This window comes from Rhinoderma darwinii, chromosome 11, assembly GCF_050947455.1.
Source record: "Rhinoderma darwinii isolate aRhiDar2 chromosome 11, aRhiDar2.hap1, whole genome shotgun sequence".
Taxonomy (NCBI): Eukaryota; Metazoa; Chordata; class Amphibia; order Anura; family Rhinodermatidae; genus Rhinoderma; species Rhinoderma darwinii.
The window spans coordinates 32,706,426-32,730,401 of record NC_134697.1 but is presented as its reverse complement, the minus strand read 5'-3'; the positions used below and the strand labels follow the sequence as shown (position 1 = coordinate 32,730,401).

At 44.8% G+C, this 23,976-nt stretch overlaps 1 protein-coding gene across 1 annotated transcript; it reads left to right on the top strand.

The window, feature by feature from the left end:
* Positions 1-17,289: 17,289 nt before the first annotated feature.
* On the top strand, positions 17,290-18,300 carry LOC142662945 (olfactory receptor 5AR1-like). Its single transcript, XM_075841239.1, has one exon. The coding sequence runs from the start codon at positions 17,290-17,292 to the stop codon at positions 18,298-18,300; it is 1,011 nt and encodes a 336-aa protein (XP_075697354.1).
* The last annotated feature ends 5,676 nt before the right edge of the window (positions 18,301-23,976 follow it).

The window sequence follows — 23,976 nt, the reverse complement described above, 5'->3', positions numbered from 1 at the left end:
AGAAATGAATGGAGCGCCGATCCCGCTTGTGCGCATGCGTGACCAGCGCTTCTTTCATTTTTATTGAGTTGCCGACACAGACGCCGGAAGTCAGAGGTTAGTCATGGAGAACTTGGGGGACTTTCAGTCCCCCGTTCTCCCTATCGCTGCCAGCGATCACACATGTATCCCCTATCCTGTGGATAGGGGATACATGTCTTTTATTAGGACACACTGTAGGTCACATTTTTTTGGGAGGGGGGACGCTGTATGGCGTTCCCTACAGGGGGGGGGGCTGTATGGCGTTCCCTACAGGGGCACGACGCTGTATGGCGTTCCCTACAGGGGGATCGACGCTGTATGGCGTTCCCTACAGGGGTGGACGCTGTATGGCGTTCCCTACAGAGGGGGACGCTGTATGGCGTTCCCTACAGGGGGGACGACGCTGTATGGCATTCCCTACAGGGGGGGCGCTGTATGGCGTTCCCTGCAGGGGGGATGACGCTGAATGGCATTCCCTACAGGGGGGACGCTGTATGGCATTCCCTACAGGGGGGATGCTGTATGGCGTTCCCTACGGGGGGGGGGCTGTATGGCGTTCCCTACAGGGGGGACGACGCTGTATGGCATTCCCTACAGGGGGGACGCTGTATGGCATTCCCAACAGGGGGGACGGCGCTGTATGGCATTCCCTACAGGGGAGATGCTGTATGGCGTTCCCTACAGGGGGGGACACTGTATGGCGTTCCCTACAGGGGGGGGCTGTATGGCGTTCCCTACAGGGGGCGTTGTATGGCGTTCCCTACAAGGGGGGGCTGTATGGCGTTCCCTACAGGGGGGGGGCTGTATGGTGTTCCCTACAGACCCCCCCTGTAGGGAATGCCATACAGACTCCCTGTAGGTAACGCCGTACAGTCCCCCCTGTAGATAACGCCAGACAGCCCCCTCTGTAGGGAACGCCATACAGTCCCCCGTAGATAACGCCATACAGTCCCCCCCATAGATAACGCCATACAGCCCCCTCTGTAGATAGCGCCATACAGTCCCCCTGTAGATAGCGCCATACAGCCCCCTGTAGATAGCGCCATACAGCCCCCCTGTAGATAGCGCCATACAGCCCCCCTGTAGATAGTGCCATACAGCCCCCCTGTAGATAGCGCCATACAGTCCCCCCCTGTAGGGAACGCCATACATCCCCCCCTGTAGGGAACGCCATACAGTCCCCCCCTGTAGGGAACACCATACAGTCCCCCCCTGTAGGGAACGCCATACACCCCCCCTGTAGGGAACGCCATACACCCCCCTGTAGGGAACGCCATACAGTCCCCCCGTAGATAACGCCATACAGCCCCCCCATAGATAACGCCATACAGCCCCCCCTGTAGATAACGCCATACAGCCCCCCCATAGATAACGCCATACAGCCCCTCTGTAGATAGCACTATACAGACCCCACTGTAGATATCTACATAGGGGGCTGTATGGCATTATCTACAGGGGGGCTGTATGGCGTTATCAAAAGGGGGGTGTTGTAAAAAAGGCACTATCTACAAGGGGGTGGGGGGGTTGTGTGACACCCAGGGGAGGGGGGGCCCCAGTCAAAAGTTTGCTATGGGGCCCAGTCTTTCCTAGTTACGCCCCTGAATGCTGCCACTAGGTTTGTAGCAGCCTGCTCAATATGCGCACAGCATAACAGGAAAAACAGCAAAGGTACCTATGAAAAATGCACCACAGCCAGATTATCAGTTTCAGCGATTTCAGATCGACTGCATACAACTTTCCAAGGTGGCTGTGTATGAATATGTGCTCATATGAATAGAACTGTTCTCAGGGTGGCCTGAAGCTTGGCTAGCATCTTCCCCACTGCACGGACACGGCAAAGAAATTTCTCAGTGAAGTTGTGTGTAGATATGGGGTCCCTGAGACTATAGAAAGTGACAGGGGAACCCATTTTACTGGAGAAATTATTAAGAAAGTCATGGGATCATTTGGGATAAAACAGGCTTTCCACACTCCCTACCACCCCAGAGCAGTGATCGGGTGGAAAGAATGAATGGTACCCTGAAACTAAGAGTACAAAAGGCAATGCAAGAAACAGGACAGCCCTGGACTGAGTGTCTACCCCTTGCCTTGTACTCGGTCTGGGTAACGCCTAATTGAAAACTAAACCTTAGCCCCTATGAGATATTGTTCGGAAGTGTCCCCAAGACAGGCTTACTTTCCTCAACAGTTGCAGGCAATGCATGGGGACCTTACCCAGTACGTCAGGGCCCTGCAGAAGCATCTGCAACTATTGCATAAACTGGTGTTTTCTTCCATTCTAGACCCTATCTCCACAGACGGCACGCACACGATACAGCCTGGAGATTGGGTGGTCCTCAAAAGACACGTGGGGAAAAGTCTCAAGCCAAGGTCAAATGTTAAATTTTTGATATGCACTTCTTTAAACGATCATATCTTTGCAACCGCTTTGAATATCACAACTATTTTTACAAGACTTATAAGGCTTTCATTTTCTAGAATAGTTTAATTAATGAGCAACAAATCACTAAAAATGTGGAAAAAAAAACTTTTTTGTAATTTTTTATATATATTTATCTATATTATATAACTATGTGTATATATATATATATATATATATATATATATATATATATATATATACATACACTGTTCAGCTCTGTAAGAATTAGTGTTCTTCTCTCTCCGTCACCCTGAATCGCTGTGAGGGGAGAGTTAAGAGGGCTATATACTCACGACAGTGAAAAAATGGCAGTCAACAACGGATCAACTGTCGGTCTTTCATGGCTGTTTTGCATCAATGTGTCTCAAAATTTTAATCCATTTCCCGGCCATCTGATCATTCTTAACCGCCATTTGCCATCCGTCTTTCATGGACAATAAAAATTGGATGAATTTTAATCATTAGTTTTTTTTTGTCCCAACCCCCTTAAAACACCACAGTTCTCATGTAGATAGTGACGCAGTACCACTGTAGATAGTGCCACATTGCCCCATAGATAGTGCCAGTGCCCACAAAGATAGTGCCCACTGTAAATAGTGCCACAGTGCCCACATAGTGCCACAGTCTGCCTGTAGATAGTGCCACACACAGTGCCAATGTAGATAGCACCACAATGTCCTCTATAGGTAGTGCCAATATAATGCCACAGTGCCCATGTAAATAAGCCCACACCCCCTGTATATAGCCCCCACCTGTAGATAGCCCCACACCCCCTGTATATAGTGCCACCCCCTGCAAATGGTGCCACCCACTGTACATAGCGCCAACCCCCCTGTAGATAGCAACATCCCCCTGTATTTAGCAACATCCGCCCTGCAGATAGCGCCACCCCACGTAAATGGCACCCCTTCCTGTAAAAAGCACCACTGTAGCTCCCTGTAGGAGTGGAAACCCTCTGGCTAGGGATTTCACTCCTACAGGGAGCCCCTGATATCTCTGTATATATGGACTGTTACGTCACCGGTTAACTCTAAAAGCGGAATCCTCTACCAGAGCGGGGACTCTGCTCCAGGAGTAGCCCCTGATGTCACTGTCCATATATGGATAGTGAAACCAGGGGCTTCTCAAGTAACGGAATCCCGGGACAGAGTGTCGGCTGTTGATACCGCTCCTAGAAAGAGTCACTAACATCACTGTCGAAATGGACAGTGACATCAGGGGCTCTTTCTGGAAGCGGAGTCCCCAACAAGTGCATTCTGACAATGGGGATTCCGCTCCTAGAGGGAGTTCAGGTGGCGCTATCTATAGTGGGGGTGCGATGCTCTCTATAGCGGGGTGTTTCTATCTGCAGGGGGGTGGTACTATATACAGCGGGAATGGAAAGATAATGGGACTCCCACTAGGAGGAGAATCCTTGGCCAGAGCGCTGGCCGGAGATTCCGATGCTGGAGGGAGCTTAGGTGGCGCTATCTACAGAAGGTTTTGTGCTACCTACAGGGGGTTGTGGAAGGCATTATCTACAGTGGGGGGTGTATTCCGGGGCTCTCAAAGCTCCAGCCGACATGATAGTGCAGCGCTTCTCACACGGAAGCAGCACTGCACTCATTAAACCCGTTCCAGGCTGTCAACATCTATATACGTGACAACTCCACGGGGCATCGGCAGTTGGAATGTATATAGCCGTATGGCAATCATGAAGCGCTTAAATATCATCAGGCTATAGTAAAAATGTCTAACTTGACTGACTGTTGTAATTGCACACATTCACCTATAGCAGTCAAAGATATGCCCTATTTAGCTGTTCCCCTAACAGAAGAGGAACTCTTTGTGCCCGATTGTTGGAACCTGACATTGTATTACTACAATAAGTGGACAAATGTTAGTGTCCCTCTTCCAATAGTGAGGCATGTTTTTGACCATTGGTGGATGGCCAATATTACTAAAAGATTAAACCCAAGTATGATGGGCTGTAGGCAAGAGACCTCAGAATATTGGAAAAGGGTCAATGTGATGGCACTTCAGGTAAGAGATACTTCCAGTTGTAAATTTAAAATTAGCTACTGTTTGGGCCAGTAAGTGCATGATTTTTCTTTAACACTCTTGGCTTTAGCAGTTAAGAATGCGCACAATATAGAAAAACTTGCTGAATTGTTTGGTAATATAACGGAATGTATGTTTGATGCTTTGAATATATATTGTACAGTTGATCCTAGTACCCAGCCAGCATATAATAGTTGTAGACTACCTCACTGCTGCACAAGGAGGAATGTGCCAGATAATAGGTCCCAAATGCTGCCACTATATAGACTCAAAAGGCCGGTAAGAGCAGAGATCCAAATAGTAGACAAAATGAGAAGGAAATGGCTCGAGGTACACTAAGAAAAAGAGGATTTAATGTGGGGGGACACTTTCTCATTTATGAACTCCTCTAACTGGTTTAGTGCGATAGGTGGATGGATCTCTGGATTACTACATGTTGCCGCCTAACTGCTTATAGTCTTATTGCTGCTATATCTTGCTTTTAAGTTAGCTACGTGGGCAATAAGTAAATTATCTTCTTGTGTATCAAATGTTATGAAAATAGTCACCCACAGGCCTGTCACCAGGACAGAACTTCAATGGAGTCCATACGGATGGGACAAATGGCTACTAAATATGATACAATACAAAGAGATTGAACCTGCAGATCAGGCAGGTGCTACCCGTCACGGTTTGTGGGTTTGTGGACCCACTAGGCCGCACAGCCCTAGCGGGAAGGCAGCTGGCCAAACAACAGGGAACCCCAGCAATACAAAGTCCCGCACAAGGGTACCTGGATAGTCCAGACAATGGCCGCAGCTCTGGCACTGATGGAGATGGGTGCAGCAGGTAATGCCAGACGTGGCGGATGACAGCAGGTGCCACAGGTTGCACTAGGCCTGGAGAATCCCTCAGGTCATGGCAGATTACACAGGACGTGACGGATGACACAGATGCCGCAGGTTGCGCCAGACGTGGTGAATCCCTCTGGACGTGGCAGATGACACAGGACGTGGCGGATGACACAGATGCCACAGGTTGCGCCAGATGTGGCGAATCTCTCTGGCCGTGGCAGATGACACAGGTGCAGTAGACACGACTCCAACTAGTAGGCACAGGAACAAGAACACATCACTGGATACAGGAACAGGTAACAGGGCACGGGTAACAACTGGAACGGGAAACACTAAGGGACCATTTTCAAGACAGGCTTGGGAATTACTAACAACGCTCAGGCCATGATCAGACGGGCTGGGGCCTTCTTATACTCCAGGAAATCATGTGTGTTGATGATGATGATGATTTTCTACATGTGCGCACGCTGGCCCTTTAAGAGCGGGCACGAGCGTGCGCGTGGACCCTACGGGACACAGCGGACCGGAGCGGAAGTGAGTGCTGGCTTCTCTTGGGAAGGAGATGGGAACCAGCGCTCACAGATCCATGGCTGCGGGCGTCAGGAGGTGAGTGGACCCGACGGCCCGCAGCCTTGTACACTAAAGTATCCCCCCTCTTACGCCCCCTCTTCTTGGGACTAGAGTGAGAAAGGAACTTCTTAACGAGAGCAGGAGCAACGAGGTTCCCCTCTGGCTCCCAGGACCTCTCCTCAGAACCAAGCCCTCTCCGGTCCACCAAAATAGAAAGTCCTTCCTCCTACCCTCTTGCAGTCAAGGATCTCCCTCACCTCGAACACATCAGAAGAACCCCTGGGATCAACTGTGGAACTGGCAGTCTCGCTGTAGTGGTTCAGGACCACTGGTTTCAGGAGGGACACATGAAAGGAGTTGGGGATTCTGAGGGTAGGAGGCAGCCGCAGCTTATAGGAGACAGGGTTAATCTGTTGCAGAATCTCAAAAGGACCGAGGAACCTGGGAGCAAACTTGTATTAAGGCATCTTCAAACGAATGTTCCGTGAGGACAGCCAGACCTTGGTACCTGGAAGACACTGCGGCGGCTCTCTTCTTCTTGTATCTGCTTTTCACTTCATGCGATTGACAGCCAGCAAAATAGAGGACCGTGTCTATTGCCAGATCTGCAGGAAGTCTCCAAATGCAGAGTCAGCAGCGGGTACCTGAGAAGTAGTAGACACTGGAAGAGGGACTCTAGGATGTTGACCGTATACAATGTAAAACGGAGTGGAAGTGGTGGACTCGTTTGTGTGGTTGTTGTACGAAAACTCGGCCCATGGAAGAAGCTGTGCCCAGTTATCATGCTGTAAGGAGATGAAGTGTCAGAGATAATTCTCCATGATCTGGTTGATCATCTCAACTTGCCCATTGGACTGGGGGTGATAGGCTGAGGAAAAGTCCTATCTCAAATCCAGGAGTTTACAGAGAGCCCTCAAGAACTTCGAGGTAAACTGAACCCCCGATCGGACACAACGTGAAGGGGCAAGCCATGCAAGCGGAAGATGTGCTGAATGAAGAGACTCGCCAGTCAGGGAGCAGAAGGTAGGCTGGTCAGTGGAATAAAATGTGTCATCTTCGAGAACTGGTCCACCACCACCCAGACAGTGTTGCATCCTGCTGAGGGAGGAAGGTCAGTGACAAAGTTCATCACAATGTGCTGCCAGGGACATTGGGTACAGGCAGAGGTTGAAGCAGGCCGGCAGTCTTAGAGTGAGTAACCTTGTTAGAAGCACACACCGTGCATGATGAGACAGAGTCCACAATATCCTTGGGCAGCGTGGGCCACCAGAAGTGACGAGCAATCAGGTCTCGGGTTTCACAAACACCAGGGTGCCCAACCAGTTTAGAACTGTGTCCCCATTGGAGAATTCTTCTCCTGTCTGCTAATCGAACAAAAGTCCTCCCCGGAGGGATGTCTCTAACCTGCAAAGGATCGGCAGTGATAATAGAGGCCGGGTCTATCATAGTTTGAAGAGACTCCACCGTGTCATCCGTCTCAAATGACATGGACAGGGCATCGGCCCTCACATTCTTGTCAGCGGGACGGTAGTGGAGCACAAATTGGAAACGGGTGAAGAACAGTGACCACCTGGCTTGACGGGGATTTAATCGTTGAGCGGACTGAAGGTAGGTGAGATTCTTGTGGTCGGTGTAGATCAGGATGGGGTAAGTTGCGCCTTTCAGCAGATATCTCCACTCCTCCAGAGCCAATTTGAGCTGACACAGGAAGTGGCGGATGACACAGATGCCGCAGGTTGCGCCAGATGTGACGAATCCCTCTGGATGTGGCAGATGACACAGGTCGTGGCGGAAGACACAGATGCCGCAGGTTGCGCCAGACCTGGTGATTGCTTCTGGATGTGGCAGGTGACACAGGTGCAATTTACACGACTCCAACTAGTAGGCACAGGAACCTGAACACAGCATGGGATACAGGAACAAGTAACAGGGCACAGGTAACAACTGGAACCGTAAACACTAAGGGACCATTTGCAAGACAGACTTGGGAATTACTAACAACGCTCAGGCAAGGATCAGACGGGCTGGGGCCTTTTTATAGTCCAGGAAATCATGTGTGTTGATGATGATTTTCTACATATGTGCACGCTGGCCCTTTAAGGGCGGGCACGGACACAGCGGACCGGAGCGGAAGTGAGCGCTGGCGTCTCCTGGGAAGGAGATGGGAACCAGCGCTCAGAGATCCATGGCTGCGGGCGTCAGGAGGTGAGTGGACCCGATGGCCCGCGGCCATGGACGCTACACTACCTCAGTGGGAATGGAGTGAAGTAGGTAGGTGAAGTTTCCCTGCATCGGTTGGGAATCAAAACCTGGCTTGTGTAGAAGTACCCCTGTCAAGCTCCAATGCCTGTGATGATTGAATGATAAATTAATAAACAAAAGAGGGGTTTATGAGAGTAACAGTTAAATGAGTTATTTACCATATATCATTCGGTAGAAAATTCATAGTATAAATCGTTAATATTTGTTTCTTATGTGAAACAATCTATGAGACATTGGAAGTCCCAGGACGGTCAAAAGTTCAGCATTAACTTGACTGAACTTTTTAACCCAATGGAGGGGGCCTGGAGAACTTCCAATGCCATATATAGATATGCTTCCGCTGCTACATGCAAGTAATATATTCGTATACCATAAGTGACCTTTAATGTAATTGGTTAAGCTACCTCTGTAACTGGGCTGGAACTGAATCATGTATGTCTTCTATTGGTTTGTATGTTATGTATTGGCTTTGTTCAGTATAAATTAACAACACGAGACGTCAACCAGCAGAGAATACCACATGCTTGATACTGAAGCTCTTCTGTGTTTGTGTCTTTCCTCCGGTGCATCATTATCTGATTTAGACTCCGAGGTTGGACGTTAATAGAGTACCTTTAGCTCTCCCAAAACCAGACTACTCTGACATAGGGAAGCTTTGCCCCTTTAAGGGTATTCAAGCTTGCAACATTTTTCGCATATCCACTGGATGGTTAAAAATGCTAGATCGGTGGGGTCCGACCGCAGGGACTCCCACCGATCACTAGAACGGGTGACCCCCGGTCCCCTGTTCCCCCCAGCTGTATGACAATGGCTAGGAGGAGTTTAAATTGAGTGGAGTGGGCATGAACCATGCCGCTCGATTCAAAGAACTTATTCACACGTGCATGTCTCATTTGCATCCGCAAAAAAAATTAGTTTTTCATGCATATGACTGTCCATGTTGCATCAGTGTGGTTTCCGTGTGGTTTCCGTGTGGCATCCATTTTTCTCGTCCATGATTCTCCTCTGCAAGCACTTCCTGGTTTTATTTTATTCTCTGCATTTCTTTAGCAACTCATACGTGAAACACAGACAGCACACGGATGTCGGCCATTTGCTGTTCGTTGTAATCACACACCCATTGACTTCAAAAGGTGATGTGGTCTGCAAAAAACAGACCGGAATAGGACATTGGGTTTAGTTTCACACAATGGACACACTGATGTGTGAATAGCCTTATTGAATTGCATTGGTCAGTGTGGTGTCAGTTATTTACACACACACTGACATGAAATACGCTCAACTGAAAAAGGCCAAATAGTCTATGGGGCTGACAAAACAGCTGAGCACAGGTAGCTGTGTTTTCCCCTCTGAAAATCAGATGTTTGCTGGGGGTGGCAGGAGCCGTAGCCACATCAATTAGTTGATAACTGTAATGGCTCAAATAAGAAATAGATTTTCTGTTATGATATGACCCCTTTAAATGAAAATAATTTAATTAATAGAGAGAAAGTTATGGAGAAAGTAAAAGTTGTGTGTAGGGTGGTATCTTGGACATTGCTGACAAACTTTAAGGTTAAAGGCTATGTAAACCTTTGACCACTTTTTTTTATTTTTTATTAAAAAACAATGTATCTGTCACGAAGCGGGGTGTGGACCCACTGGGCCGTCCCGTGTAGCGGGGTGGCAGCTGGCCAAACAGGTAAGGCACAGAGTTCAATAGTTCAGTGAGGATACCTGAGGCAATGTAGACAGTAGCGAGGCAGGCACGTCCAGGACCAGGCAAAGGGAAGACGTTAGGTGAGGCGTAGCAAAACAAGCGTAGACTGTAGCACAGCACGGCAACAGCACGGCATGGCACTAGAACAGGATAGCATGGAAACAGGATACGGATACAGGAACAAGGTACACAGAGAAACTGGAAGACACTGGGAGACCATTAGCACGACAAACTATAGGTAACAAACAATGCTCTGGCAAGGAGCAAGAGGGCAGAGCCCATTTTATAGCCAGGACATCCTGGGCTAAATTGCAGACTTCCTGCAAAATGCGCGCACTGGCCCTCTAAGACCATGCACGCGTGAGCGCGCGCGCCCTCCGGAGACAGTCTCGATCTCCGGAAGTGAGTGCCGGCGCCTCACATGAGGACGACGCTACACACAGGTAAGATGTCCATGGCCACGGCAGTCGAGCTTTAAGTCAGAACGACGGGCCGTGGCCATAGACGTTACAGTATCCCCCTCTTACGCCCCCTCTTCTTGGGACCAGAGCAGGAGAGAAACTTCCTCACGAGGACAGGAGCATCTATGTTCTCCTCTGGCTCCCAAGACCTCTCTTCTGGGCCGAACCCCCTCCAATCCACTAAATAAAATATCCTTCCTCCCACCTTCTTGGTGGCCAGAATTTCCTTTACTTCGAAAGTCCCAGATGAGCCGCCGGGAACCACTGCGGAACTAGGAGTCCTGGAGTAGCGGTTCAGGACCACGGGTTTCAGCAAGGAGACATGGAAGGAGTTAGGAATCTTGAGGGTAGGGGGAAGCCGCAGATTATGGGATACCGGATGCCGGGTTGATCTGTAGCAGGATTTCGAAGGGTCCGAGGAACCTAGGGACAAATTTGCACGATGGCACCCTCAGCCAGATATTCCTAGAAGACAACCAGACTTTAGTCCGTGGAAGAAATTGCGGAGGAGCCCGTCTTCTTGTATCTGCCTTTCTCTTCATGCGGTCCACCGCCAACAGGATAGAAGATCGGGTCTGTTGTCCCTGAAGGTCGAGTCGGCTGCAGGAACCTGGAACATAGTAGAGACAGGAAGAGGTATACGAGAATGTTTACCGTAGACGTTGAAGAATGTACTGGAAGTGGTCAACTCACTGGTGTGGTTATTATAAGAGAACTCTGCCCACGGGAGCAACTGCACCCAATCATCATATCGTCTGGAAACAAAGTGACATAGATAGTTCTCCATGATCTGGTTATCTCTCTCGACTTGCCCATTGGACTGGGGATGATAGGCCGAAGAGAAGTGCAATTTTAGACCGAGGAGGCCACAGAGTGCTCTCCAAAACATCGAGGTGAACTGGGCCCCTTTGTCCGAGACAATATGCAGGGGCAAGCCGTGCAGACGGAAGATGTGTTGGATGAAGAGGTCAGCCAAACGCGTAGCAGACGGCAGGCCGGTCAAGGGGATGAAATGAGCCATCTTGGAAAATCGATTCACCACCACCCAGATCACACTGCAACTCGCAGAAGAAGGAAGATCCGTGACAACATCCATAGCGACATGTTGCCAGGGGGTAACGGGCACAGGCAGTGGTTTGGGCAGGCCAGCAGGTCTGGAGTGAGCAACTTTATTTGCTACGAATACCGTGCATGAGGAGACAAATTCCATAACGCCTTTGGGTAACGTGGGCCACCAGAACTGATGGGTGATTAGAGCTTGGGTCTTACGAGCACCTGCGTGACCTGCCAGCTTAGAACTGTGACCCCAGCGAAGAATTCTTCCTCTGTCTGCCAGACGCACAAAAGTCCTTCCTGGAGGAATGTCTCTAACTTGCAGGGGATTCACAGAGAAGATGCAGGATGGATCAATAATATTCTGTGGGGATTCCATAGTGTCCTCAGTTTCAAAAGATTTAGACAAGGCGTCGGCCCCCACATTCTTGTCGACGGGTTGGTAGTGGAGTTCGAACCGGAACCGAGCAAAGAACAACGACCACTTGGCTTGACGAGCATTCAACCGCTGGGCCGTCTGCAGGAAGGTCAAATTCTTGTGATCCTTGAAGATTAGGATAGGATGAACCGCGCCCTCCAGTAGATGTCTCCACTCCTGCAGAGCCAGCTTGATCGCCAGTAACTCCCGATCCCCAATCGAGTAGTTGCACTCTGCGGAAGAAAAAAGCTTGGAATAGTAGCCACATACCACATACCACAGCCTTGCCTTTCCATCCTCTCTGGAACAGCATTGCACCAGCACCAACCGAGGAAGCGTCCACCTCTAACGAAAGCTGTAGAGATACATCAGGGTGGTGCAGAATGGAGGCAGACGTGAAGGCTTTTTTTTAAGGATTCAAATGTGGCTTCAGCCTCCAGAGTCCACATTTTGGCATTCATACCCTTCTTAGTGAGGGGGAGATAGGAGCAGTCAAAGATGAGATGTTGGGAATGAACAGCCGGTAGAAGTGGGCGAAGGGGGCAGGTCTCGAGCGGCCAGTTCGTCCTTGATCTCGGACGACAGGCCATGCCAAAAGGATGCCACCAAGGCCTCATTGTTCCAGGATAGCTCTCCTGCCAGAGTCCGGAACTGGATCGTATATTCGCCCACGGAGGTGTCCTCTTGGCGAAGGTTGAAGATGGAAGTGGCTGACGACGAGATTCGAAAACCGTCCGGAATTTTCGCACGAACCCATGGAAATCTTGGGTTTCCGGTCCCTGATAGGATTAGCCCATGCCAGGGCCTTGTCAGTCAGGAGGGATATGATGAATGCAATCTTGGCTCCGTCCGACGGAAATGCTCGGGAGTGCAGGGTAAAATGAATGTGGCATTGGTTCAGAAACCCCCGACATGCACTGGCGTCTCCATCGAACCGAGAGGGCAATGGCAGCGAGAACCGAGGATCCGGGCCGGAACTGCCAGGAGGAGTAACAGGAGGATCGGCTTGACGAGCTTGCATAGAGGCAGGAAGAGAAGCATTAGTGTCCCTAGCTGCGGCGCCATAGAGTCCACTGCCACATGGAGTTGATCCTGCCTAACTCGGAGATCGAGCAGGTCCGCCTGCATGGCTTGGGAGGGTGACATGCCTTTGAATTGACTAGCGGAGTCCATGGCCAGAGCGTACTGTCATGAAGCGGGGTGTGGACCCACTGGGCCGAACCGCATAGTGGGATGGCAGCTGGCCAAACAGGTAAGGTACAGAGTTCAATAGTTTAGTGAGCATACCTGAGGCAACGTAGACAGTAGCGAGGCAGGCACGTCCAGGACCAGGCGGCGTGGAGATGTCAGGTGAAGCGTAGCAAAACAAGCGTAGACTGCAGCACAGCACAGCAATAGCACAGCACGGCACTAGAACAGGATAGCATGGAAACAGGATACGGATACAGGAACAAGGTACACAGGGAAACTGGAAGACACTGGGAGACCATTAGCACGACAAACTATGGGTAACAAACAACGCTCTGGCAAGGAGCAAGATGGCAGAGCCCTTTTTATAGCCCACGGCATCCTGGGCTAAATTGCAGACTTTGCACGCGCCCTCCGGAGACAGTCTCGATGTCCGGAAGTGAGTACCGGCGCCTCACAGGAGGACAACGCTGCACACAGGTAAGATGTCCATGGCCACATCCGTCGAGGTTTATGTCAGAACGACGGGCCGTGGCGATAGACGTTACAGTATCATAGTGTTTACTGCAACTTTTTCATTGTTTTTTTATTTAAAAAAAATGTTTGAACTTTTTGAGATACAGCTTCTATGTATCCTGGATACATAGAAGCTGTATCTTGCGCTGAATCCCGAATCCATCAGGTCAGAGGGAGTGACGGCTTTGGTGACAGTGGTTCCTGCATGTCTCTGACACATAGGATCCAGCTGTTATCAATCACATCTAAGATGCAGATGTCTTGGTCATGCAACTTGTCTCGGACAACACAGGTATCATTATGATGCACTCGCTTCCCCCTGTATATTGCGCTGTCTGCAGTTTTGAAGGGCTCAAAACTGCTGACAGGTTCCCTTTAAGAAACATATTTTTATCAAGTTATAGGGTAAAAGTTTCAGCATACTACTTTTACAAACAAGACAAAAAAACAAGAGGCAATTAATTAAAAGATTGACATGCTGCCAGAAACTTTCAAGAACTGCGCAGAATTTTAAATATAGAACTCCAGCGAGGATTAAACTATGTACATAGAGTATAAATAACCTGTGTTCTGTAACATAAGAGACTTCACCCTGCGTGTGGAGGGGGCCATCTCTGCAATTAATTTTGTAATGATCTAAATGCTGTATGAGCCAAGACACAAGCACTGGTAAGCCTTATAGAGCAAAGAACAAATGTGAAATAAATCAAATATCGCATATTGCATGTTTTATGAATATTAATGTTACAATGAAATGTATTTCTATTTTTATTTTAGTATAGGAAGTCTATAGGAAAAGTATGTATATTTAAATGGGTTGTCTCCTATTTCTGCCTACTATGGTAAGACATTTTTCCTGCCGCAGGTAATGTAGTGTTGCATGATGACCATTCAGATGAATGCCATCTATATGGATGCCTCGAGTCCGCCAGAGCGGCTCTTTGTTCTGGTTCATTGAGGGGGGTCCCGAGCAGATGACATCTATATGTCTTAATATGGCATATGGACAGGAGTTATCTTCATGAGACAACCCTTTTAAATGTTTGTCTTCTTTAGACATGTGTATAATAAATAATTGACGTAAAAAAATACGTATTATAATATTTTATAGCTTGTTCTGTTACTAGTACTCATTGCTGTCTTCTGCACATCCAGGACTAAAAGTAAATCTACTCAAGGTACCGTATCTTGTCTTTTACTATTTCATAGTGTTTCAGTTTAGATTTTAGCATTTATTTTATCAAAATTGTACAAATAAATTTTAGTTGAATATAACCTAAATTTTATTATTGATTTACAATATTCCAATTTATTTTTTAATAAGTTTTCTCATAGCTTAAATTGTACTTTTTATGTGCATATTTATTGGTCGATTGTTATTCATATTGGAGAGATATTTACTTTTGCATTAACTTTTAAATATTACAATCAAGCACTTCACATAAAATATTAGGGAATTGAATGGCGGTGCTATCGCTTCATGATCGTTGTGGGTCTGGCTGTCCAGACCCTCAAGATTATAGAAATTCAGGGGACACAGCATTACTAAAGCACTGCCGCTCCTTTACAGTTTTTCCCTGCACAGCGGTGCTCCTGTCACTTGAATGGAGCAGCATTGCAATTTGCTGCACAGCGGGTAGGAAGAAGCCATGCTGTGCAGAAAAATTACTGAAGGGGCTCCTGCCGCTTCATTCTTGAGATCTGTCGGGTCCCAGGGGCCGAACCCCACCAATCATGAAGTGATTGTTTTTCAAACTAATATGCTGTCACCTCAAAATATGGGAATACACCTTAGGGTAATTTCACATGCGACCAATTTTTTGCAGAACGGAGCTTGAAGAAACTACCATATTCACATGTATGGAACTGATTTTCAGTCTCAGAAATTTATGCACACAATATGCTGCATGTAATAATATTCCTTTGTGCAGAAATGTTCCTTTTTGCAGAGCGTGCGAACCAGAATTCATGAGCAAGGGAAAATAGAATAATAAATTGATATCACTGTTAGCATTACTAACATGATTCACATTACAGCACTGGAAACCTATCCTAAAGAAATCTATCACGGAAAGGGAAATCTACTTTATGTTATCTAATAGGAGCAAAATCAGCAAACTGCATTCATCTGAAGGTACCATTATTATTAATTGACATTGTCATTTTTTACCAACCGTTATCATCATATAACTACAGTATGTAGTGGTATTACATCGGATTGATAATATAATTCTGGCAAAGACATACATTTTAGTCAATTGTAATATGTTTTACTTCACATTAAAAAAATTATATTAATATTGTATAGCACATATGCATCCATGTAGAACTACCTGCATAAAATAATGCTGAGCCAGAGCAGTAGAATGAAGGGGTGACATGTGTATATCACGTGACCGCTTCGTTCTTCTGTTTCGACTTGGATTCATTATATTCAGGTTTTGTACAAGAATCCACAGTGTCCGACACATGCGTAGACAGAAGCTAATAAAACGTTTGCTGCCTTGTACAGATCCTGTATGCAAGAGAACAAATCGGTTATATGATCCACACAGCGGAGGGCTTTGTTCTGTGCAGGCCCTTCTACATGAAGGAGTAGATCAAGTGTCCACTTTATTTATTTATTTATTTATTGGGGGCATTTTTTTAGATATTAAATGTCCAACCCCTCTAATACATAAAAGTATACTATGTATATATATATATATATATATATATATATATATATATATATATATATATAGTTCAAAACAGAGAAAACACGCACTCAAGGGCAAGCTGAACATTAGGCCATGTGCACATTACCAGTGAAAGGATGAGTCAACTCCTTGGAATGGAATAAACAGCAGGAACAGAAGACAAGTAAAAGCACCAGGACTTCAAACTTGGGGAGTTGTTGGCTTATTCACCACCAGGTGGAAAGAATGAGCAACGTTTCGGCTCACACCTGAGCTTGAGAAAGGTTCAGGTGTGAACCGAAACGTTGCTCATTCTTTCCACCTGGTGGTGAATAAACCAACATCTCCCCAACTTTGAAGCCCTGGTGCTTTTACTTGTCTTCTGTCCCTGCTGTGTTATATATATATACAGTGGATATACAGTGGATATAAAAAGTCTACACACCCATGTTAAAATGCCAGCTTTTTGTGATGTTACAATACATGAAGAGGAATTTCACCTTTCAGCACGACAACGACCCAAAGCATACCTCCAAATCAACAACAGAATGGCTTCACCAGAAGAAGATCAAAGTTTTGGAATGGACCAGCCAGAGCACAGACCTGAATGAAATTGAAAATCTGTGGGGTGATCTGAAAAAGGCTGTACACAGGAGATGCCCTCGCAATCTGACAAATTTGGAGCACTTTTGCAAAGAAGAGTGGGCAACAATTGCCAAGTCAAAACGTGCCATGCTGATAGACTTCTACCCAAAAAGACTGAATGCTGTCATAAAGTCAAAGGGTAATTCAACAAAGTATTAGTTTAATTTAAATTATTTCAGTTTGTTTTTCAAAATAATTGTACAGATTATGGGTCACATTAAAGGTGGAAAAAGTTCTGAAATCATTAACCTTGGACTGATTTTGTAACATGCCAAAAACCTGGCAATTTAAACGGGGTGTGTAGACATTTTATATCCACTCTGTGTGTGTGTGTGTGTGTGTGTGTGTGTGTGTGTGTGTGTGTGTGTGTGTGTATATATTAACATTGATATTAAAAATAATTGCAATTCAAATTCTCTATAAAAGCTTTAGAAGGATACATTAAAGAGTTGTACAAAATGTTTCTGTTTCCTAGAAATAATTATGTTTCAGAATGATACTTCTCTCCACTTTAATGGTACTGAATTCTTAATAGAGGGCTTATCTGAGTCCGCCGAGCTCCGATATCCAGGCTTTATTATATTTCTGTTCATCTATCTTGTCATTATTTTTGGAAATGCTAGCATCTTTTTGCTTATTTGCTTGAATTCCCATCTTCATACTCCCATGTACATATTCTTGATGAATCTTTCAATCATTGATATTGTTTATACCTCCAGTATTTTGCCTAAACTTCTACACATGCTTATCACTAAGAATAATACAATCTCATTTTGGGGTTGCATATATCAGATGTATTTATTTTTAGCTATGGCTTGTGCTGATGTCCTCTTGTTGGCAGCCATGGCATATGACCGCTATGTGGCCATCTGTCACCCTCTGCATTATATTGTTATTATGAGTATAAGACAATCTGCTGGCCTTGCAGTAATTGCATGGAGTATTGGGTTTTTGGACCCCAGTGGTCATGCTGTTCTTATATCTAGACTGTCTTTTTGTACATCCCACCTTATTGACCACTTCTTCTGTGATGTTATTCCATTGTTAAAAATATCCTGCAGTGATACATCTGAGGTGGAGTTGATTAATTATTTAGAAGGATCACTCATTTTATCATCTGCCTTCGTGCTTACATTGGTTTCATATATATTTATTATTTCCACCATTTTGAAGATAAAATCTGCAGAAGGTCGACAAAAAGCATTCTCCACCTGCTCTTCCCATCTGACAAGTGTTGTCATATTTTATGGGACAATAATCTGTTTGTACATGAGACCTACAACAAGTTATACCCCTAAACAAGACAAGTTTGTTGCTCTTCTTTATGCTATTTTAATTCCGGTCCTAAACCCTGTTATTTATAGTTTGAAAAATCAGGAAATCAAAAGTGCGTTTATGAAATTTACACGTGTGCCAAATAATAAATACAATATTAAAACTTTTGCTGAATTATTATTTTTATATTGTCAAATTGTCTATTATTATCACACATAAATGATATGGCTCAACAGATTTTTTTTTTTTTTAAAGGAAGAGATTACTATGTTTAAGTAAATAAGATTAGAAAAACAGACCTCTTAATCACTCTAAGTGTATGTTCTGATGTGGAAAATTTGCTGTGGATTTGTGGTGCAGATTCCGCATTGGAAATGGCTGCAATTTACAGTACAATACATATGGATGGGGTTTTCTAAGCCCCATCCATAGGTAGCAGAAAAAAATCTGTGCGAAATCAGGGCATGCAGTGGATTTTCAAATCTACAGCATGCCCATACTGTCATTAAAATGTATCGTATTTTCAATGCAGCAAAAAACACCTAAAAGTCATGTATTTGCTGCAAGATCTGCAGCAGATTTTTTTATCTACCATGTTTGGACTAACTGTGGGAACTGGATCTTAAAAATGTTGACGTCTGAATGAATTTTAAGTCTGATAAAAGGGGTTGTTCAGGAGTAAAAAAAATATAAAAATCTGGCAACAGCATTTGTGATAAAATAAAAAAACAACAATATTCATTTGTTAAATCCCCATCGCACCCGCCAATGTTCCCATTGTCCCCAACCATTATTTGTTTAGACGGCAGCAGAGAGGATATGCCATACCAACACATGATTGCTGCAATAGCTACAATGGTGATGCCAGTAAGTATGTCACATCATCATTGGCTGTAGCGGTCCCATGCCGGTTCGGCGTGTTCCCATGTAAACAAAGACTGGCAAGGACCGCAGGAGCATTGATATTGCAGCGGATTTTAACAGGTGAGTATTGTGTTTTTTGTTATTTTATCACATATAAAGCTGCCAGATGTATTATTTTTTTTACTCCTGGACAATCCCTTTTGTGTTTATGTTTCAAAGCATTTATGAGGGTGTCTCTATAAAGGGATAGGGTATATGTCCATAAAGATTTTGGGACATCTGTGATTTTGAGTACCGTTGTCCAGAATAGATTGAAAAGGAGGTTTGCAACACTGATCAATATGATTTGGGGAAAAAAAATGACAGCAGCCAGCACATGTATGTAGTGAGTAAATGCACAAGCATATATTATACACACACATTTACTACTTACACATATCACATATACACACACACACACACACACACACACACACACACACACACTAAATACATGTGAGCAGACATACATACTTAGTATAACCACATATCAATAGCAAACTTACTACATTTGTGCACGTATACACAATTACTATACATACAACCATTCATATATCATAGAGACATGCCAGGTGTTGTAATTGTCAGGGACCAGTTCCTGAGACCCCCACTGGTCGCTACAGGGTTCTCAAAGCCTGAGCTCTACAGACAACATCTTCTCTATGATATGTCAGAAGTTTTTTAATTGATAACTTTACCTCCAAAGGGGGCAGTAAAAACCTGTCATTACAGGGACAGACATACTAAATATGTACAGGGGCCCTGAGAGCAAGGGGGCCTACTGCTACCTTAAAAAAAATATAGTGGTTTCTACTGAGAATTAGATCACATATAAGAGTAGAGATGAGCGAACTTATCAAAAGTTCGGTTCGGCTAGTTCGCCGAATTTCACAAAAAAGTTCGGTTCGGACCGAACTAGTTCTGACCGAACCTGTCACTTCCCTGCGCCGAGCATGCTACTGTCCGGGGTGCTGATAGAGTTAATGGGCTGCACTAACTCTTTCAGCAACCTTCACAGTACATGCTTGGCGCGCGGAAAATACAATTTAAATGTAATAAAAAATAAAAATTATACGTTCGTACTTACTTTCCTCCTGTCCGGCCTCCAGCGATGACGTTTCATCCCTTTCGCCGCTGCAGCCAATCACAGGCTGTAGTGGCGGTCACGCACGTCAGGATGACGCTTCATCCCACGTGACCGCCTCTGCAGCCAATCACAGGCTGCAGCGGCGACATGGATGAAACGTCATCGCTGGAGGCCGGACAGGAGGAAAGTAAGTATGAACGTATTATTATTTTTTTTTGGCATGTGTGTATGTATGTATGTATGTATGTATGTTGGCATGTATGTATGTTGTCATGTATGTATGTATGTATATCTGTGCATGTATGTTGGCATGTATGTATATATGTGCATGTTTGTATGTATATTTGCATGTATATATTTGCATGTATGTATGTATGTTTGCATGTTTGCATGTATGTATTTTTGCATGTATGTTGTCATGTATGTATGTATGTATGTTGTCATGTATGTATGTATGTATGTATATATGTGCATGTGTGTATGTATATTTGTATGTATGTTTGCATGAATGTATGTTTGCATGTATGTATGTATGCATGTTTGTATGTATATTTGCATGTGTGTATATATATGTATGTATGTATGTATGTTGTCATGTATGTATGTATGTTGTCATGTATGTATATATGTGCATGTATGTTGGCATGTATGTATATATGTGCATGTGTGTATGTATGTATATTTGCATGTATATATTTGCATGTATGTATGTTGTCATGTATGTATGTATGTATGTATATATGTGCATGTATGTTTGCATGTATGTTGGCATGTATGTATACATGTGCATGTTTGTATGTATATTTGCATGTATATATGTTTGCATGTGTGTATGTATGTATGTATGTATGTATGTTTGCATGTATGTATGTTGTCATGTATGTTTGTATGTATGTTGTCATGTATGTATGTATATATGTGCATCTATGTATGTTTGCATGTTTTTATTTTTGCATGTATGTTTGCATGTATGTTTATATATATGTGCATGTATGTAATTATGTTTGCATGTATTTATGTTTGCATGTATATTTGTGCATGCTTGTATATATGTATGTATGTATCTTTGCATGTTTGTTTGTATGTATGTTTTCATGTGTGTGTGTATGCATGTATGTATGATCGTTTGCATGTATATATGTGTGTATGTTTGCATGTATATATATTTGCATGTATATATGTGCATGCTTGTATGTATGTTTGTATATATGTATGTATGGCCATGTATGATACTGTCTGCTGGCGCCCTGTATCTAAGTCAACTTCACGGCAGGCTTCTATACATGGTATAACAGTCAGTATCACACATTAAACTGAATCTAAGCCTACGACATGTTTTATTTAATTTTTTTTTTCACAGGTTTGGTGTTTGGACTACGTCGGTTTCGAGGACTACTTAGATGACGTTTTTTTTTTCTACAATAAAATGGTTAATGAGGGTTGTGTTGGGGGTGCTTTATTTCAATAAAATATTTTATCTATATCTTTGTCTTTTTCTTTTCAAATTTTATTACTACCACTTTAGTAATGGCCGCTGTCTGAGTGACAACATCCATTACTAAGGCGAGGCTTAGTGTTAGCCGGTGCAGAGGCTAACACTAACCACCATTATTACCCCGGTACCCACCACCACCAGGTGTGCCGGGAAGAGCCAGGTACGATCCAGTACCCGACCATCTGTTGTGATGGTCGGGCTCTGGGGCGGCCGCAGGCTTGTATTATGAGGCTGGGAAGGGCCAAAAACAGTGGACCTTCCCACCCTTGTAATGCTAGGCTGCTGCTGCTGTGTTGTATCTGGCTGGTTATAAAAGTGGGCGGGACCCCACGTCATTTTTTTAAATTATTTATTTATTTATTTTTAAAAAAAAAGACATGGGGTTCCACCCAATTTATCATAACCAGCCACATACAACACAGTGTTATTAGCCTGGGAATGGACAAAACCAGTGGCCCTTCCCACCAATGTAATGCCAGACTGCTGCGGCCTTGTATATGGCTGGTTATTAAAAATGTGGGGGACCCGTCTATTGCTAAATTTGTTAAATTAAAAAAAAAAAACGACGTGGGGTCCCCCCCATTTTTATAACCAGCCCGATACAACACAGCAGCAGCAGCCTAGCATTACAAGGGTGGGAAGGTCCACTGATTTTGGCCCTTCCCAGCCTCATAATACCAGCCTACGGCCGCCCCAGTACCCGACCATCACAACAGATGGTCGGGTACTGGATCGTACCAAGCTCTTCCCGGCACCCCTGGTGGTGGTGGGTACCGGGGTAATAATGGGTGGTTAGTGCTAGCCTCTGCACCGGCTAACACTAAGTACCGCCTTAATAATGGATGCTGTCAATCAGCCAACTGCCATTATCTAGGCACTAATAAAGTTTAAAAAAAAACACAAAGACAATTCTTTTTTATTGAAATAAGAAATCCCCAATAAAACCCTCGTTTTAATTTTATTAAAATTTGAAAAAACGTAGATCTACGCAGAAGTCCAACGAATCGAAGATGTAGTCCAATCGGTACATCAAAATCTGCAACAACATAAAAAAACAGTTATCAATGTGAACAATACCAATACTTCTACTCACCTACACACATATATACACGCACACACAAACAAACAACCATACACAGACACACACATATATACACAAACACAACAAGATATACACACACACACACACACACAAATAAACAGACAAACACACACACATATACACGAACTCACACATATACAAACAAAAACACACATATCCAAACACACACATACACGAACACATATACACAAACACATATACAAACAAAAACACACATACCCAAACACACATATACACAAACACACCCATATATACACACAAACACACACCCATATACACAAACACACACATATACAAAAACACACACAAACATCTACACACAAACATATACACAAATACACCCATATATACACAAACATATACACAAACACATATACACAAACACACCCATATATACACACACACACATATACACAAACACACATATAAAAACAAAAACAGACAAAGTCACATACCCAAACACACATATATACACAAACACACACATACACAAACACGGTTTCTTTTAAATGCTGCTGGGGAACCCGCTCGATCCACTATATAAGGCTGCGCTACAGTGCAGCATTTAAAAGAAACAGGATCCTGACCTGTCCATAGAGTTTAAGGCAGCACAGAGTATTTCAGGAGATGAGCATGCAGATTCAGTGCTGCTGTGAACTCTGCTCTTACCATTACGTAGCTCTCAGTCTGTTACCTCTCCTCCACTCCTGTCCTCCAGAACACCTTCACATGATTGGCAAGTCACCACGTAATGGTAAGAGCAGAGTTCACAGCAGCACAGAGTATTTCAGGAGATGAGCGTGCAGATCTTGTGCGGGGTGGTGACTTGCCAATCATGTGAAGGTGTTATTGAGGACAGGAGTGGAGGAGAGGTAACAGACTGAGCTACGTAATGGTAAGAGCAGAGTTCACAGCAGCACTGAATCTGCACGCTCCTCTCCTGAAATACTCTGTGCTGCTGTGAACTCTGTTCTTACCATTACGTAGCTCAGTCTGTTACATCTCCTCCACTCCTGTCCGGTACTTGCGGCCGAAATACGTCCGTCAATTACGGACGTAATTAGTGTGTGTGCACATACCCTAAATAGTCACTGTCCAGGGTGCTGAAAGAGTTAACTGATCGGCAGTAACTGTTTCAGTACCCTGGACAGTGACTACCGATCACAGTACCTGTAAAAAAAAAAGGCGTTCATACTTACCGGGAACTCCCTGCTTCCTCCAGTCCGGTCTCCTGGCCGTTGCCTTGGTGACGCGTCCCTCTCGACATCCGGCCCGACATTCCTTGATGACGATGCAGCCCATGTGAGC